This window comes from Phaenicophaeus curvirostris, chromosome 2 (genome assembly GCF_032191515.1).
Source record: "Phaenicophaeus curvirostris isolate KB17595 chromosome 2, BPBGC_Pcur_1.0, whole genome shotgun sequence".
NCBI classification, from domain to species: domain Eukaryota; kingdom Metazoa; phylum Chordata; class Aves; order Cuculiformes; family Cuculidae; genus Phaenicophaeus; species Phaenicophaeus curvirostris.
This window is the reverse complement of record NC_091393.1, coordinates 81,482,675-81,501,362: the sequence shown is the minus strand read 5'-3', so window position 1 is coordinate 81,501,362 and position 18,688 is coordinate 81,482,675. Positions and strand designations below refer to the sequence as shown.

The window sequence follows — 18,688 nt, the reverse complement described above, 5'->3', positions numbered from 1 at the left end:
GCCTAAAAGAAAAGAGAAGGGCTCTCAGTTCTTTCTTTATCCTGAGAACGGCTGATAGGCAATTAGCTGAAGCCACTATCTGATGTACCTTTAGCCTGAGCTATTACTGTCCCAGAGGAGGGGAATATTTCCCTGTCCACGGGGTCACATTGGCTGCAGAGATGCAGCACGCCAGGAGAAATGGTGCTTTGGTGAAGGTGCCTGGAAAGAGTTGAGCTTGAAACTAAGAGGAGAGGATTCCCACAGCTTTCAAAGAGCCAGTCATCAAATAACTGCCAGGCGTGCGACTTTCCACTGCCAGCATGAAGGAAGCCACTGAAAACGTCTCTCTGGATGGTGCCAGCTGGAGCCAGGTGTCATGTGGAGGCTTTCCAGTGAGTGAGACCTGTGGAGAGTGGGGAGGGACGCGATGAGCTTGGCCATCCTGCAGCTATAGTGCTTGCTGGGGAGCTGGGAGAGGTGGGTGCCCAGTGTGCTGACCAGGCTTTTGGGAGCAACAAGCCCTTCCCTCCTCCTGCTCAGAAAACAGATTCATAAAGTGTCGTCATCCCTGACAAGAGCCCACTGGGGACAAAGAGCCATGCAAGCTGCACTCAGGTGCTGCAGTGGCAGGGCTGAGGGAGGGGATTGTCAAATATGTGGATGAGCAGAAAGTTCCTGAGCATGCCCTGAACTGGCTTTCCCAGGACATGACTTCAGGCTGTAAATCCAGCTTCCCACATCTGCTGGGGATCACATGTATTTATTTAAAAATTAAATTCAATCTACACAAAAGCATGGAGTGCTTTGGCAGCTGGGAGAGCTTGGAGGGATTTAACATGGCTTTTTGGACTGCTTGGTGTCATGCTTTAACATGGCTTTTCAGGCTACTTGGTGTCGTGCTGCTTTCCGCTGTGTATATAGACTGAAAAGATTCATCAGCCTCATTTGCTGAGAGGGCAGGAGGTGCACACAAAGATTGTGGTCATCATCTACCAAAGATACCACAGGCAGGGATAGCGTTCATTACACAGGGCACAGGTATGTTTGCCTTGGCTAGGAAATTGGTCTGACTTGTAGGAAAAGCTCAGGGAGAGACATGGCTGTCTGGAGTACAAACTACAGGCATGCACACAGGATTAAACCCAAGCCAGAAAGCTACCTCATCAAAGACATCTTAATTGCAGTTATGTGCAAAAGGTTAACCAGGCCACATAGGGTCTCTTCATTTTCATATCTCAGAACACCAAGTTCCTGTTGACAAACTGAATTTAAAAAACAAAAAAGGAAAAATAGACTGAACACATAGCTGCAAACTTATTTGTTCGTAAACCCTCCAAGTTAACAAGTCCAGTAATGACTTAATGAGTCCAATAATAATGACTTCAGTAATAAACATACTTCCAGTGAACCTTAATTTTTAGCTGCTTTATGAATCTCAATATGCAATATTTTGACTAAGATTGCTGAAGCAGCACATTTTGTTTCTCAAAAACAGAAACAGACCAATCTCTTTATAGTGGAAAGAAATTTATCTCCATTTTGAAAGTGATCCCATTTAAACTGAAAGCAAGCAGAAGAGCATGGCATACATGCTACCAGAACAAAACACATTTCACACTGATTAAGAGATAATTTATTTCAGCCCTTCAAACTTCTGCACTACAGTAACTTATCAGCTCTGCTATATCCCATGAAATACATTTCCCTTTGTGCTTTCACCTTTTCTGAACTAAAATTCTAACAACACTTAAAGGATTGTAATTAATTATTGTAATTAACCTAATAACTTTTCCAGACCAAGGCCCAGGATACTATTTTTTGCTCTGAAGAAGATAACAGTCTGTATTTCACAAACAGCGGAAAATCAAATGTCCTCGAGGTGAAAGAACTCAACTACCAGGTAAAAGTTGTAGTTTTTATACTTCCCTTCAGCACGGAGCACATCTAGCAATGCCTGTTTCTATGTGCAAGCCATTTCAAAAGCCAAACAAAACTGGAGTTCACAATACAAAGTTCACGACTGTTGCACAAATACCTAGAAGTTTTGTGAGCAGAATTTTGCTCTTGGCTGCAGTATTGACAGCAGGCTAAACCCTCCACTGTAAATATATCTAGTAAAGCCAGAGGATAAGACAGGAAAAGAGGTCTGTTTCTAGGCTTTGTTTTTTCTCAGGCCTGAGACAAATTATTCTTCTGAAGGCCTGGGAAGGCTGACTTTCTGTCCAGCTAGGGATGGTGGGAGCTGTTGCTGGCAGAAACGAGTATGTGAAAGGAGAAAAAGAGAGCATGACCAAAAAAGGAGGATTTTAGGGAACCAATAAAATTTTTCACCTTCTTTTGTGCCACAATCGCATCCGAAGTACATGTCATAATTTTCAGGTTTGCATCATTTCAAATTGCATTAAGAAGTTTAAACATTTAAAATCTACAACAGCAATAAATTGTCAAAGTATCAGAGTACAGAAATAGCTTTAGTGATTAACAGAATAAGAAGCAATCATGAAAACCATACTATGCTATAAAAGAACTTTCTTCTGTGAAATTCTAAAGATCAACAATATTATTTTAATATATTCCCTGCCTGTAACATTGTAACTTTGAAGATATTTATTGTTAATGGTTTTAATTGAAAGGACTTGCTTCTTTCTTTGGTAGGTTAACATGGCATCCCAGATTCCCTGGTATGAAAATCTTGCACAGATGAAAATGCCATGGACCTGGAAATCAGATCCCCATTCACATGTGTCAATAATCCAGAACCTGAATTTAAAGGTTCGCAGTGGTCAGATGCTGGCTGTTATAGGAAACACTGGTAAGAGCAACCAAATATCGTGATTTGATCAACTCTCAGATAGGAGGTAAATACATAGCCTGGAGCACCCCTATAGGAAACGTGTTACGAATATGTTCTTTAAAATGTATTAGGACAGAAACTACGAGGAAACAAAGAATGATACTGGGGTGGTGGTGCTGAACATTAAAATTCCTTTTAAAGTCCAGCTTTGTTATGACTTGTACACACTTGCGACATGTTTCTCAGCTCTCCTGGACATGAATCAGCTTCATGGCTTAGATTCAAAGCAGGCCAATTGCCAACCTTATCCAATAACGTTGCAGATAAACGAGACCAGACCTTGTAAGAAAGATCAGTGGCAAACTGCAGGAATTCCGTACAGATTGAAACAATTCTAACAGGATAAAAATTTGCATTTGGATTAAGAGAAACTTAGAGAAGGAAAGATAGTTCCTCTTCTGTTTGGCTTTAAAATGGATCTCTGCGTTCTTAGAGGTTTGTGGTTTTTTTCTTTCCTTTCCGTTCATTTTCTGGTGGTGGGAGTGATTAAATCTTCTCCAGGTTGAGGTTGACTAATGGAAAGATGGCTTTTACACCATGTGGTTAGTCAAGTCTATCTATGAGGATAAGAGGTAGACATGTGGCCCGTTAAACTGAAGTAAAAAGTGCCTATATTTTGGAGGTAAAAAAACCTCATGCTGTGTCTCCCCTAGAATCTCACATCAGGTTAGGTCAATGTCTCAGTGAAGATTCCCTCTCTCAAAGGTAAGGCATATTTGCCAAAGAAATTTTAACTCTATTTCCACAAAAGAAGTCTTTCTTCCTCATTGCCATGGGATTTCTTTTTCTTAGCACATATCCTTAATGTAACTGAAGTTGTACGTTAGAGATTCTCCAGATAATAAAAGGGAAAGCTTGTGATTAAGTAATATATAGATAGAGCACCTTTGTAAAGTAACTTACAGTGAGCACAAACCCCTTTTAACAAACCAGTCAAACTATTTTTAAAAGCTGTTTATCATCTATTTCATCAAATGCCTCAGGAAAATGGATTAAACTGCTGATAGGTTTTACATTGTCAATGGCAATCAATATGTCAGTCAGAGCAATGCGTGGTTTACAGATGGATGAGTTTCTTTTTTTAAAATTTGTATATGAAGAAATGAGTGCGGAGTTAATCTTTCAACAGGGAGACTAGATATAAATGACATAATAAGAGAGCTCTGTGTGTTTGCATACAGTATCTTACAGCAAAAAGGAAAAAATCATTTGCTGTTTAATTCCCAATCAGGTATTGTTTTCATTGTTTTACTTTTCTTACCTCTGAATATAAGCCAGCTTTTGTTAATTATTTAAATGACTTTTTGTCATATTTAAGTCATAATAATTTTTATTTCAATCTTGATTAAGATTCTTATTATCTGTATAATCATTCAGCACCTTAGTCATTCAGCTGTTCCAGCTGCCATTTCTGAATACAAAATACCCTCCACAAAGCAAGCTCTTGCCAAGCATTTAGGTGCCAGCCCTGCATCCAGAATAGATCACCACTTTTCACCCGTGTTTCAGAAGTGAAGGAGAGGTAACAAGAGGACAAAGAGATAGTGCTTCTTGAGTTAAGGAATGAAAACCGCTCTGTCTCTGACTAAATTGCTTTTCAAAATGATCATCTGGAAATTAACTTAATTTTCAATTTTGATTTTTCTAGCTGGTGGAAAGACATCTTTGCTTGATGTGATAACCTGCCGGGATCAAGGAGGCAAAGTCAAGTCTGGTCAAATCATGATCAATAACAAACCCAGCACTCCCCAGCTTGTTAAGAAATGCATAGCACATGTGCGGCAGGATGACCGACTGCTCCCCCACCTGACTGTCAGAGAAACACTATTGTTCATTGCCAAACTGCGCCTTCCAAAGTTTTTTTCAGACTCACAAAGGAAAAAAAGGGTAATTAAGCTGTTGAAAAAAAAAAGTTGTCAAAAATGTATCTGACAGGAATTATCCAAGAAATCCTGTGCATTTGGAGTCAGAACAGCTAATCTGGCTTTTTTTTTAATGTAGATTATGAATTATGACACTTTTTCCTTCTTTCAAGATAGAAACCAGCAATTGTTCCAAAGCTCATAAAAAAATGACAATCTAGAGGAAAGCATTAGAGAGGCTGAAAGAACTAAATTGCTGATTGCTGAGCCTTTTTTAATGTTATCTCTAAAATCAAGATGTGTTTACAACTGTCTCTTGATCAGATAGCACTGAAATATCTAGATGAATTTTAACCACATTAATCATACTTTCAGCTTTACCTCTGCACAATTTTGCAAATAAAGTCTTGCGTTCTCTCTGTTACCCTTTGGATACCCTCAGGTAGATGATGTTCTAGCAGAACTACGCTTGCGTCAGTGCGCAAACACCAGGGTAGGGAATGAGTACCTCCGTGGTGTTTCGGGAGGTGAGAGGCGGAGAGTGAGCATTGGTGTGCAGCTGCTCTGGAATCCAGGTAAGCAACACCCTGACACCTTCTTTGTGCCCACCACAGACCATAGGGGGAAAATGGGGCAGTAAATGAAGGCAGGAGCTTTTGTGAAAGAGTCATACATACAGTAGCCCCTGGGGCAAGTGGAGGAGTTGATACTCAGGACACTCAACAGGTCTTGCACCTCCTTCTGCCTGAGGTTGTTTCTCCATAGCAAAGTCAGACGCAGTGAATTCATGCTAGTCCATTTGCTTAAATTGAAATCAGTGCTGATGACAGATAACACTGTAATTATTACAATAATAATTCTGTGAATGGTGCATTTCAGAAGACAAATCACTTTTGCTTTTGTCACCTTTGCCAATGGAAAAGTGGTGACGGAGCCAAGCAGAACCCCCCAGAATCCGTCACCCACCATTGTCTGAAACCACCATCATACAGACCTGATGCCTGAGAGCAGTTCTCTGGTTTGTGCATATGAGTATGAGGTTTGTTATTTATCTGACCACATGTCACAAGTTACTTTGGAAGGCTGCTGGCCTATTGTAACCTCAAGATTGTTTTCCTTTCCTACAACCCAGCCCATTTATATCTGTGATGTTAACAGGGAAGGTCATGTTCTTGCTGCATAGCTAGTCATTGTGGTCTTGTGCAACTCACTGATGTGGCTGGCTCATGCTGCAGGTGAACTAGAAATTTACATTGTCTTCAGTAGAAGCAAAACATGAGGCTAAATCCTCAGTGAATTTTGCAGGACTCAGTCCCCTATCTGCTCTTATATATATCCAAAGCACTACTAATCTTGGCTGAGCCTCTTGTTAAGCAAAGTTTCCCATCAGCTCTTCCACTGGGAAATGGATCTGAGATTTTTTCCTTCTACAAAGTTATATTTTTGTAATTAAGGGGAATGCAGAAGTCTCTTTTTCTGTAAGAAGGGATGCTCAGGAAGAGATGTGTTAGTACTGAAGTGAAAAAATAATTAGTTCTAGGAAAAATAAGTAAAGCTCCCTTAACATTTCAAACCTCTTACCCCTCAGCATAGAAACTACATCTGTGTACAGATGTTGCCTTGCACTGGTTAAGGCCATTAAGTTCTACGGTAACACAAACACTGCAAAGTAATAAAACTTGCAAGTTTGTTGCAACCAGTTGCAAAATAAAACAAAAAATCAAAAAATATACATATCTCTTCTTATATACATGCAGATACATAGAGAACAGGTTGGGAGGAGTAGCTAAATTAATACTGTGTGAGTATTTACATATGGTACGGGAAGAGCAGTTGGTTAAAATATTTCAGGAGGCAGGGTACAAAACTAGTACTATTGTATTAATATTCGTATATCCAATACTTGTACAGGCAGTGCAAAGCTCCAAAGAATAAAGTAAATGCAGTAAGGAACCTAAATCTTCATCCCAATGAAAAATTAAAAAAATATATTGTTTCCAGTGGGAGCAAGATCTAAAATAATTACTCTTGGTCATCCTGTTTAGTAAGATAGAGGAAGAAATTGCCATTGTGGAACATTATGTGATGCTGATAGGAAATATACTTTGGACTTACAAAAAAAAAAAAAAAAGGAATATATTAGTGAGATTTTCATGCACTAGCACCATTTTTCTTAGAACATGTTTTCCAAACCAAATATGCTGCTTTCCACAGCTAAACTTATTGTCTTTGGCAGGAATACTCATACTTGATGAACCCACATCTGGACTGGACAGTTTTACTGCACATAACCTTGTGATAACATTATCCAGACTGGCCAGAGGAAACAGATTAGTTCTTCTTTCACTTCATCAGCCCCGGTCAGATATCTTCCAACTGTTTGATTTAGTTCTTCTGATGACTTCTGGAGTCACTATCTATTCTGGAACAGCTAGAGACATGGTCCAATATTTCACTGAACTAGGCTATCCCTGCCCGAAGTACAGCAATCCTGCAGATTTCTATGGTTAGTATCAAGCAGTGCCATAAAAAAAGATTACTGGAAATCATTCAACTTCATAAGTGTATAAGCTAACATTGATTTTTATTTTCTGTAACTGTCTCAGAAATGCCTTATAACTGACTGAAATCAATAGTGCAGCAAGTTCAGTTTTTAATAAGATCTTTATTTGCCAGTACAGACAAACCCAATTTCAAATAATCCTCCTTCTAACCCTACCAGGTGTAGCAATTCTTCCACACACTTAACACACTTATTCCCATGTTTTCGCTGGTTAAAACTTCTACCCTTACTGAGAAAGACATGGATGAACTGACCAATTGCCTTTTGTAGCCTGTTCAGCCAAGAAACGCGGGAAGCTGGTTTCTCAGAGTGATTCCTCACAATACATACCTGGAAGAGTAAATGGGAAAGAAAAGTGCTGCCCAACAGAGCATACAGGATGGGAGAGAAACCAAACCCAGAATAGAAATCCTTTTATTCCTCTTTGCAAAGAGGTTCAACTACATGGTTCCAAATTCATTCCTTTTCTGGGTTTGTGGGGTTTTTTTTGCAACATGCAAAGGGAATCTGGCCCTGTTAATCTAATAGCAGCAGTCTCTTACCACAGAGGTTTGTTCGGGTCCAACCTTGTATGGACACCAACTGCAATGCTCTGGAGTAACCTCTCTGGCTGTGCCTATGTGGCAGGCAGCGTCAGCTGCTATCAGCTGTGCAGAGATAAACAGAAGTTGACCTCAAATATCTAGCCCTGCAAAAAGACCTTTGTGACCACTATAGTTCATCGCAGTTCTCAGCCAAACACAGCCTTGAGGAAGGCTTGCAGCTTCCCCACACACGAACGGAGATGTGAGGCTGTCCTGGGGGAGCTTGTAGCTAGAACCTGTGGCTGCAGAGAGAAACCACAATGACATGGAGGTGGAAAGAGATGAGAAATGGAGGTGGGAGAACATTAAGCAATAGGCACAGAGCTAGAACCCATAGAAAGAGCAGAGAAATACAGGCAGCAGGAAAGTGGAAATGGGACAGGATGGTAGAAGATGCTATAGCATGAAGGAAATGCACAAATGCTGGCTATGTTCCTTAGAGAAACAGGCGACCATGGCAGAAGGAGAAAAGTAGATTGCAACTAATTTCTGACAGACTGCTGCTGAAGAGTGGCTGAATAGAGATGATGAGCACAATGTAAGGAGTTAGAAATCTGCAGTGATGGTTCTTTCCGAAAACATTGGCAATATGTCAGGTATTGCAACTCTAGACTGAAGGTCAGCATTGGAGAATTCTTTTGTAACTTTAGATTTTTTTTTAAAACCTCATTTTGCTAAATAAAAATAACTCTAAGTCAACTATTGTTGCTTCTACTACCTTGTCCTTGGATAATACTCTTCTTGGGCTTTCTCAGTATCAGGCAAAGTTTATGGCATGTCTGTAAGACACAAAAAAATACGATAACTATAATTATGCAGATAAAGAATACACACGTGATTTAAGTCAAAGCAACGTAACAGATTGTAAATGCCTACAAGCCAGGGAGGAAATTCAAGTTGTTTGTTCTCAGCACCCCTCTCAAGCCACTATTAAATTTAAAAAAATCTGAAATAGTAATTTACAATGTTATATTAATTTATTTTGAAATATCTCAGTGATTCATTGAATGACTAGATATGAAATACCTCCCAAGACAACATACCCATTAACAATCTGTTCTTCTCTAATTACTTAAAGTAACTGATACATTTTTAACCACTGTAGCTGAATGCCTGCAGGCAGGTTGTTCACATTGTTGTTCACAATGAAGTCTCTGATTTTTAAACACATTATGAAGTTATCACATCTGTAGCATATGGACTCATGTCAAATAATTTCTTGCAGTTGATTTGACCAGTATTGATAAGCGGACTGCAGAAAAGGAGATGGAAAGCCGGAAAAGAGCAAATACTCTTGCCAACTTGTTCCTAGAAAAAGTCAAAGATTTTGATGATTCCTTATGGAAAGTTACTGAAGGAGATAATGTTGCAACAAAGTTCAGTGAGCAAAGGTAAAGAAAAGTGTGTCATACAGCAGATATGGAATAACAGCTACAGCCTGTGATAACCACAACTTTCTTTTTCTCTTTTCTTTTCAGCAAGTCCCATTTAAATTCAGAAGAGGCTATCAATATGCCTCATCATTCAAGTGATGAGTTACCAGGAGTCTTAAAGCAGTTCACTATATTATTAAGGTAACCATACTTCCAGCTTAAATGCTTACATATCATGCCCATTTGCATTTTAAAGCATGGCAAAGAAGCACAAAATGAGAACTGAGCTCGTGCTGAAAGTGCACGTCTAACATTAGAGTGGAGGTGTTGCTATATTGGCTCCTCCACAGCCCCTGCACAGGACAGCAGCCAGAGGTACAGCCTCACCTTTCTGCAGCAGGGTGCCTTCCAGACAGCAGTTCAGCTCCAGCTCACATTGCCAGGACCCTGTGGTTTTAAGCAGCTGCAGGACGCTCCAGGCTCAAGAATATGCATTCCAGTTTTGGGTACTGCCATCCTGATCGCCATGCCAGAGCATGGTGACTCAACCTTCAGCAAGCTCAGGCATGGCAACCCTCACACCTCTGCCTCAGATTTGAAGACAGGAGGCTTCACTAATCATGCCAAGCATAGATGGGCACTGTAGTTGGATCTCATGCTTGTGTACTCAAAAGAAACATGATCAACCGGTCCAATACATTCAGAACGTCACCACCAGTATCAGCTGTTGTTAGTATATGCTACAGGTCCTTAACAGAGAGAGTTGTATAACTGAAGTAATTGCTTCTGTATCTCTGAAATCAGACCTTCCTGTCCTCTTTGCCTTCCTTCAGACTTCCAGCACTGAAATACTAGGTGGCTAGAGACACTCAATACCATTGATTAAGTAAAATCCTTTACAGAAGCAGAAGCCCCAACTTCTATCCTACTCAAAGTCATAAACATCCACAAATTGATGTTAGCAGAGCACTTAGGCAATATATCTAAAAATAATTAGCATTAGAGTGTACAATACCTTATGGTCAATGTTGCTGTTTTCCTAGTCGTCAAATCTCCAATGACTTCAGAGATCTTTCGACATTATTAATCCATGGATTTGAGGCCCTTCTCATGTCATTGTTAATTGGATTTTTGTACTATGGCCATGGGAAAACCAGGCTTTCTATTCGTGACACAACAGCACTGTTGTACATGAGTGGTGCACTAATCCCATTCACAGTGATTTTGGATGTTATTGCCAAATGTAAGTGTCAGTTTTCTTGTAAATGTTATAAGTAATCAAAATCAGGAAATTCCTAAATCAATAAAAAAATTATATGTATTAATGCAACCCAGGATAAAACCAACCTGTTTGTTCCTACCCTGCAGGCCATTCAGAAAGAGCTATGCTTTATCATGACTTGGAAGATGGGATGTACTCTGTTACCCCATATTTCTTCGCTAAGGTAACTGGTTTTGTTGCCAGGAAATACAAACAGCTGGTTTTAACATTAAGAAAAAAAACCCCACAAACAAAGCCTCATTGTATAAATGATCACATTCGTATCAGACTTCATTGATTTGTGTCTGCCAGCTTCCTTGGCATTCATGGATTAAACCTCACTTTACTTTAGATCTCTTGCTATAAGTCATGGCTGAGATCCCACCCCAGAAAAGCCCACGAAGAACATTTCACTGGGTCATTTGGCCAAAATTTGAGAAATTTCAAACTCAAATTTTAGGGTTTAGAGAGTTTTACATACCTGCAAATGTCATTAGCTGAAGTGCCTTTGAAAGTTTGCTTATGGGTCTTTATCTGTAAAACAAAATATTCATATCAAATTCATATCAGTTGTTTGGGCCTGTACTGGTCAGAGACAAACAATTGTATTAAAGGCAGAAAGATCCAGAGTCTCTGGGAATAAATTAGAACTTTAAAAAAATTACATTCTCTTTTTCACAAGGGTTTAGAATAATCCCTTCTTTGTGATGTTGCCACTGTTAGATGAGTTCTGCCTACCATGGCACCTGTAATTTAGGTTTCCATTTCTGCACAAGATGTTAAATGCTCATTAGTGGTTGCCAGAGAAAAATATTCTTTGCATCATGTGATAAAGATTCCCCATTACTTATAGGGAATCAATGCAATTTGTTACAACCTTAGTATTAGAGGATAGTAGCATCCATCTTTGGAAGGAATAATCATAATACACTCTATACGTATCTTTGATATTTGAGAAAATCCTAAGCATGCTTTTGTTTTACAATGAGTTAAGTAGTTACTAACTGGATGGCCTTTGGGGCAAAGCAGGGAAGTGACCAGCAGCCAAATTTGCCTCAAACCTGATCTCCCCCTAGGTTCAATGAAATTTGCACAAAACATACAGTAGTGAGTCAGTAACAGTATTATTGTTATCAAGTTCACTGTATCTCCAGCAAAGAGCCTTAAATTCTTAGAAGCTGCCAAAACTGTAACAAAACAAGACATCTAATTCGTAACAAGATTCCTCTCAATTTAACAATTAGTTATAGGAATTGTCACAACTGGAGAAAAAAAGAGTGAGGATTTCAGTTTCTGTTGTGGATTGGTTTTGCACATCACTGACAATGCCTAACAGGGAGGCAATTGCATTCTCAGCAGGTATTTCCTTTAGCTTTTATAAAGAGTCCATAACAACTTTGAGGTGCACCTCAGAAAGTTTTGTGATTATCATTCACATTATTTTTCTCTCTCTGTTTTTGTTTGTTTGTTTTTAAATACCTGAATAGATTTTGGGGGAGCTCCCAGAGCACTGTGCTTTTGTCGCAATTTATGGGGTTCCCACCTACTGGCTGGCAAACCTCGTTCCTGAGCCAGAACATTTCCTGCTGAACTTCCTTTTGGTGTGGCTGGCTGTGTATAGTGCTCGCTCGATGGCACTTTGGGTGGCAGCACTGCTGCCAACGTTACAGCTCTCAGCCTTCTTTGGCAACGTCCTTTTCACATCATTCTACCTGAGCGGTGGTTTTGTGATAAGCCTGGAAAACCTCTGGACAGGTAAGACAAAGCTCCTGCCAACCCTTCAAACTGAAACATTGGTGACTTCTCGTCAGTCATTGTGAGGCCGGGTTAAGTCCTGTGGAGGAAAACTCACCTTCATTCCTATCTTTACAATTATCTTCTTAGATGGTGATAGTTGAATCAGTCAGTTTGTTTTATGTCAGCTTCTCCACCTGAAAATGATACAATAATACGTTTGGCCAAAAATAAAAGCACTAGTGAAAGGCTCAACTCTTACATGGTTGTTAAATTTTTCAGTAAAGAGAATTATATCCAGTAGATGAATATTGAGCTCCAAGGGGACTTACTTGTCAGTGGGAGATTGATATGGATATTAGCGCTCTCTGAATTTTCCATCTCCATGTAATAATATAAAGTGTATCTGCCATTTTGTGTAACAATAAACTGTTGCGTTCACAGCCTCTTGCTTCCAAAAAATTAGATAAACCTGTTATATTTAGCAGCAACACAGCAGGTTTTGAGTTCTCAAGGAAGTTTTGTGTATGAATATAAATTCCTTCCTTTCCGGCGTTTTTTTTCCCCCAGTTCCACTTTGGATTTCTAAAGTCTCTTTTCTCAGATGGAATTTTCAAGGCATGATGCAAATTCAGTTCACTGACCTCACATACGAAGTAACTGTTGGGAATATTACATTTCACATACCAGGAAAACTTGTAAGTCACTAACAAAAATTGTTACAGACATTTGGTAACTACTTAGAATGGTATTTATATGCCTATCATATTTGAGTACGTGTTGAAAAGACCTCTAAGATCAAGTCCAGCCAGCAGATCAACACCACAGGCCTATGAAAGCATGTCCTGAAAGTGTCATTTCTACACATTTTTTGAACCCCTCCGGGGATGGTGACTCCTCCACTTCTCTGGGCAGCCTGTGCCAATGCTTCACTGCCTGTTGGTAAAGAAAGATGCAGTGTGTGGTGCTGGATTGTTGCATCCAGAGAGCAGTTGCTCTTTCTATCCCTTTTCTTTTTTTCAGTGGAAGAGGAAAAAAAAAGAGAGAAAAATAAAAGAATAAAAGGCAACTATTTTCTACACAAGGTTGGAGAACAAGCCTTGTGAGGAACGGCTGAAAGAGCTAGGGTTGTTTAGCCTGGAGAAGAGGAAGCTGAAAGGAGGTTGTGGAGAGGAGGGAGTTGGCCTCTTCTCCTGAGTGACGGGGGACAGGACAAAAAGGAGTGGCCTCAAGCTCCGCCAGGGGAGGTTTAGGCTGGACATTAGGAAAAAATTTGTCATGGAAAGGGTCATTGGGCACTGGAACAGGCTGCCCAGGGAGGTAGTTGAGTCACGTTCCCTGAAGGTGTTTAAGGGACGGGTGGACCAGGCACTGAGGGGCATGGTTTAGTGTTTGCTAGGAATGGATCCAGTCGGTCTATTCCAACCTGGTGATTCTATAGGCTTGCTGAAATTGTTCAGGAGCTGGACTGTATTCCCCAAAAATACTGCAGGCGCTTAGGTATAGCTGTAACCAGCTATCAAATCGCTCTCAAAGGTACATCCAGATGGAAACCCAGGTGAAGGGGGCCAGAGAAGCTCCCGCATAAAACACACTTCACAGAACCAGCATGAAAATCCTGCATCCATTCCTAATTTGGCATTATTTGTGGCTACAGGTCCCTCAGGCTCTGGACCTGGACTCCCATCCTCTCTACATGAGCTACCTCATCCTCGCTGGGGTCATTTGCAGCTTCCTGCTCTTGTACTACTTATCTCTGAGGTTCATCAAGCAGAAATCAAGCCAGGACTGGTAACAGTAAACCAGGCAGAGAAGGCAGCAGGTTACAGCATCCCTTGCAAGACATCAGAGGAAGCCTACCAGCCTGTTTCCAAAGCTCAGCTCCGCCCGCCCGGCTCACCACGGGATGGCAGCAGAACACCAGGAGTCGGGGGGATGCAGGCTGGGGATGGGGGTTTGGGTTTTTTGTTAGTTGGTTTGTTCGCTTGCTTGCTTGCTTGACATATGGGTTTCATAGGTGACAGGATGCTTACGAGTTCTCCGCACCTCAAAATATTCTAAGCCGTGCACCGCTGATTTAAAAAGACCCATCACGCTTTGTAACAGATGATGTTTTAAAGTCCATGATGTTCGAAGTATAGTGAGCACATATGTAATTGGCAAAGCACCGAGAGAAATGGGATTGGCACACACAAAACTACTTTCCATAGCAAGTATAAAATTCATAAGAACAGTGTAGAGGAATGAAATGCAGAAGATTTCACTGATGCTTCAGGAGAACATGGAAGGATAGAGAAAAGAGTTTTTTATCGATTCTGTGCCCTTTCTACTTGCTTGCGCCTTTTAAGGCTTTGCCTTTGTGTTCCACTTCGATGCTGTCAATGCCCAAAATGGGTATTTTCCTCACTGCACAGATGATTTCTTGTAATGGATAATTTTATCTCCCCTTTTTGGTATGTATTTATGCTGTAGAAATAAATCCAATCAATTGTTATTAATCACATCTTCCTCCATGGCAATTACAAATGACACCAATTGGCCAAGCTTGGTTCCTAAGATTCTCAGGTAGAAAATACCAACCTGCTCCTCCAGTAATTTGAAATCTAATAGTGCAATCTGTAAAATGCTTGTAATTGTTCACCTAGTTATGCTCACCCATAAGACACGAACACTCAGAAAATGAATAACAGTAAATAAATGCCTGTAACTCTCACACAGTCACGCTACATGCATGTGCAAGTTAAGTGTACAGTTGTTGTGAGCATGTTATAAGATTAGCTTGCTTGATTTTAAATATTTGAGTGCATATCCCTGTGCTTATACACAGAGACCAAAAGCACATCGTCTATTCTGCTTTCATTTACATGTTGCACACAGTAGAAAACTCCTAGTGTAATCTGCTATAATGCCCTGGATAGTGTTACGTAAATCTTTTTGGTTTTGCTGTTTTTCAAAGAAATGAGAAGGTAAGAATATCAATATTTCATTATTCTATTTGACAATTAGGGCTGCCACATTACTCTCCACAGGTTCCAAGTGTTAATAATTTCCCAGGAAGACCTTAGTCTAAAGAGGTTCAGCAAGTCTGATAAAATAACAGGCTGCCCAGGGAGATGGTTGAGTCACCTTCCCTGGAGGTGTTTAAGGGACGGGTGGACAGGGTGCTAAGGGGCATGGGTTAGTGTTTGATAGGAATGGTTGGACTCAATGATCCGGTGGGTCTCTTCTAACCTGGTTATTCTATGATTCTATGATTCTAAAATAACAGCTTCAGCTCCGGGCAGCAGTTAAAAACCAAAACAGTCCAAGGTTTTTGTACAGTGAATTCTACCATTTCTTTCTGGTTCTGCTGCATATGATTTTAGAAAAAACACCCCCACTTGATCTGATCTTAGTGCCATTTTGAAATTATCAGATTTTCATTGCCTTGTAATGGCAAAGCCAATTCTTTCAGTCCAATTCAGCATCATTAAATTGTCAGAATAGCAGCTTCCTATTTGATTCTTAATTATTCCTTTTTATTATATTTAAGACACTTATTTTTTTTTAAGTGGTTTACTCTTCTTTCTAATGATCTGTTGTGATTAGAATCTCTTTTATATTACATCGAAGTTTTAAGGGTACATATTGGTACTTCTAGTCTAAACCTCTATTTTCAAGGTATTTAGAGGATTAAATTCTAGGCTGACTCTCTGTTGTGAATTCACTTTGATGTTTAATAAAAAAAGGAGAGGCGCAATGGGAGAAATTAAAGACATAAGGGACAGCTCTGAATGCTAGGGGCATATTGTCACGCAGAGAAATCTTCAGGCATCCAGATAAGAATATACCGTAGCCTTAACTTTGAATTTCCTTCCTTTTGTGAAATTAGTCAGGCTGCTGACATTACTTAAACAGCCTTTTTCAATTTAAAATTCCACCCTCTGAACATTATGCAGCAGGACCAAACTGTGCGTTTCAGAGGTGGTTTTGACAGGGCTGGATGTGTACATAATGGGGACTTGAGCAGTTAGCCTAGGAAAAGCCATCGTATGGTGTGTAGGAAGCACTATCATAGGATATGGCCATGCCTATGTTTACATAGAAAAAGCTCATATTCTATATACTACAATTACATTAGCACTCTGCCTATGATCATATCTTGTTTCCTTGATGCCTAGAAATGGGGAATATAGGCTGTGATTATTGTTACCGGCTTTAGCAATAAGAAGATACGAGTCTTGAAATACCAGCAATTAGCATTCATGCCTAACAATAGCACGCCTAGGGCTGTGTACAGAGAAGAGCACGGGGAAAAGTGGGTGGATGACACACAACCGGCCCCACTTGCGCTACCAGGAGTTGAAAAAAATAGTACAAGTTTAGGGGGAATGATAGACCTCTCACCTTGCGAAGGTCGCGCTGCATGCTTTGGCCTCTATGTTCATGTCCTGTGTGCAGGAAAGGTTCCGCACTTCCACAGTGGAGCTGTTACTGCTTCTGCAAAAATAAGTAATTAGCAAGAGAAGGGAGGTCTTCCCAGGAGTTTTTAAACTAATGGCAAATACCATAACTTTATTTCAGCACAGCTTTGCTTTCCAGACTTCAGAGCAGTCAATCCTTTCCCTTTGACTCCCACATGTCAGCAGCCACTCAGCATGCCCTCCTGCCTGCGCTGCCCATTACCAGTAGAACCAAAGTTGCAGCAGTCTGCAACAATCACAACACCGAAACTAAAGATACAAGCGAGACACTGCACAAAACTCACGTGCTGTCCATTCCACATATGACAACGTTTAGTTTGTTGCAGACTCAAGCCCTGTGGTAAGGCAGATGTGCCGTCTGAGCAGAGCACTACCTGCCAGTCCAAAGACACCATCATCCCGAGGATTCACCCACTACTGCCTTTGCTCTTCTGTAGCCTCCCTGGCCAGGTTTGGAAGAGATCACCACTGTAATCACAGTCCCTGCTATTGCAGTTAACCAAGACAGTGGAAAACTGGTTTTGAAATGGCACCATGTTAAACTGGTTGCAGCAGAGTTCCCGAGCCGATTTGCTCAGCTGCCATCTGAACTGCTCGGTGCATGACCCCAGTGCAACAGGCTATGGGGTTTCAGTCTGCATACACATCAAATTTCTGAATGGGAACATTAAATATAAGCAATAATGACATTTGCAAGGAAAATTCACCAAATACAAAGCTAAACAAACAAACAAACCTGTGTTTGTTACCTGGATACTATAAAAATGAAGAAATGTGTGGAGAATAGAACCCTTTGTTGTTACAACACCTCCATGTACTAGAGGCGTAGCCTTATCTGTAAAGAAAGAGATGAGAAAATATTGTCTTTATTACTTAAAATTTTTAACACAAGGAGAGGTGGGAAGTTCTTTACCAACCTCCACTCCAAGTTTACATAGTTTCTTTCATGGCAAAAGGGACAAGTGTGTTTAAGGGACGGGTGGATGAGGTGCTGAGGGGCGTGGTTTAATATTTGATAGGAATGGCTGGACTCGATAATCTGGTGGGTCTTTTCCAACCTGGTGATTCTATGATTCTATGAAGTACTGGAAAACGGATTATAGAATCACTGCTTTGCATATTGGCTTGAGGGTAGTGGCAGTCCTCCAAAATACTTTTAACTTGTCATTTGGAAAGGACCAGCTTTCACTCTGGCTAGGCTACATTAATAAACAGATGTCTAAAGTTTCATCCTATTTCTGTTCATTGCAAAATGCATTCAGAAATGCTAAATCAGTAACAAGTATCAATAGCCATTCCTTTTCATTAAAAAAAAAACCAAAAAACCAAACCCCACAAAATTCCTTTAAAAAAACCAACAGAAAATACAGCACACAAGGAGACACTGTTGGTAAGAAGTTACAGGTGTTGGTGTGTCCACCTGTACCAGAAATAACAAATCTTCCAGGTTTTAGCCACAACAGTTAATGTTAATGGCAGTATACAAGACACAGTGCACATGGAACTCTGACATGCTGCTTTTTTTCTAAAATACTTTGAGAGCCAAGACAAGCTCTTCATATGTTAGCAGCTATTAATTAAGGCAACAATGTTTAAGCAGTTGGCTGAGGTAATTTTAAAACCACTTAACCCTTTTAAGAACTGACAAGGTTTAAAAAGCGTATGTATAGATGTGTGTGTGTTCATACTAATATGCACATGTAGAGGTATATGCATGCATAGATTTTATATATATGCATATCAATATACAGACACAACTGTGACACCTATAATAGGTCTTAATCTTTTGTAGGGAATATTTTAAAAGCAATTTAGGTCTAAAATCTTTGGATTCTGTAAAAGTGCTGTTGCCAATTTATATAATTAATGACAAAACTGTTTGTTGACATCTATTTTGTTGTTAAATCAAACTTCTGGTTATTTGATTTGCAAATTTTGTTGGCATTATTTTGCTTTCGTGGTCAAAATTACATACTTGTACATTTCCAATACTAAGAAACTGCAGTTTAATA

At 40.0% G+C, this 18,688-nt stretch overlaps 1 protein-coding gene across 1 annotated transcript; it reads left to right on the top strand.

The window, feature by feature from the left end:
* The first annotated feature begins 235 nt into the window (after window positions 1-235).
* On the top strand, window positions 236-14,094 carry ABCG8 (ATP binding cassette subfamily G member 8). The gene is given in 13 exon segments (XM_069851013.1): window positions 236-374; window positions 1,778-1,882; window positions 2,638-2,794; window positions 4,485-4,723; window positions 5,141-5,273; window positions 6,935-7,204; window positions 9,071-9,246; window positions 9,328-9,419; window positions 10,262-10,461; window positions 10,587-10,663; window positions 11,967-12,234; window positions 12,784-12,911; window positions 13,871-14,094. Coding segments are annotated over 13 exon segments (2,055 nt in total). The 5' UTR covers window positions 236-302; the 3' UTR covers window positions 14,009-14,094.
* Window positions 14,095-18,688: the final 4,594 nt, after the last annotated feature.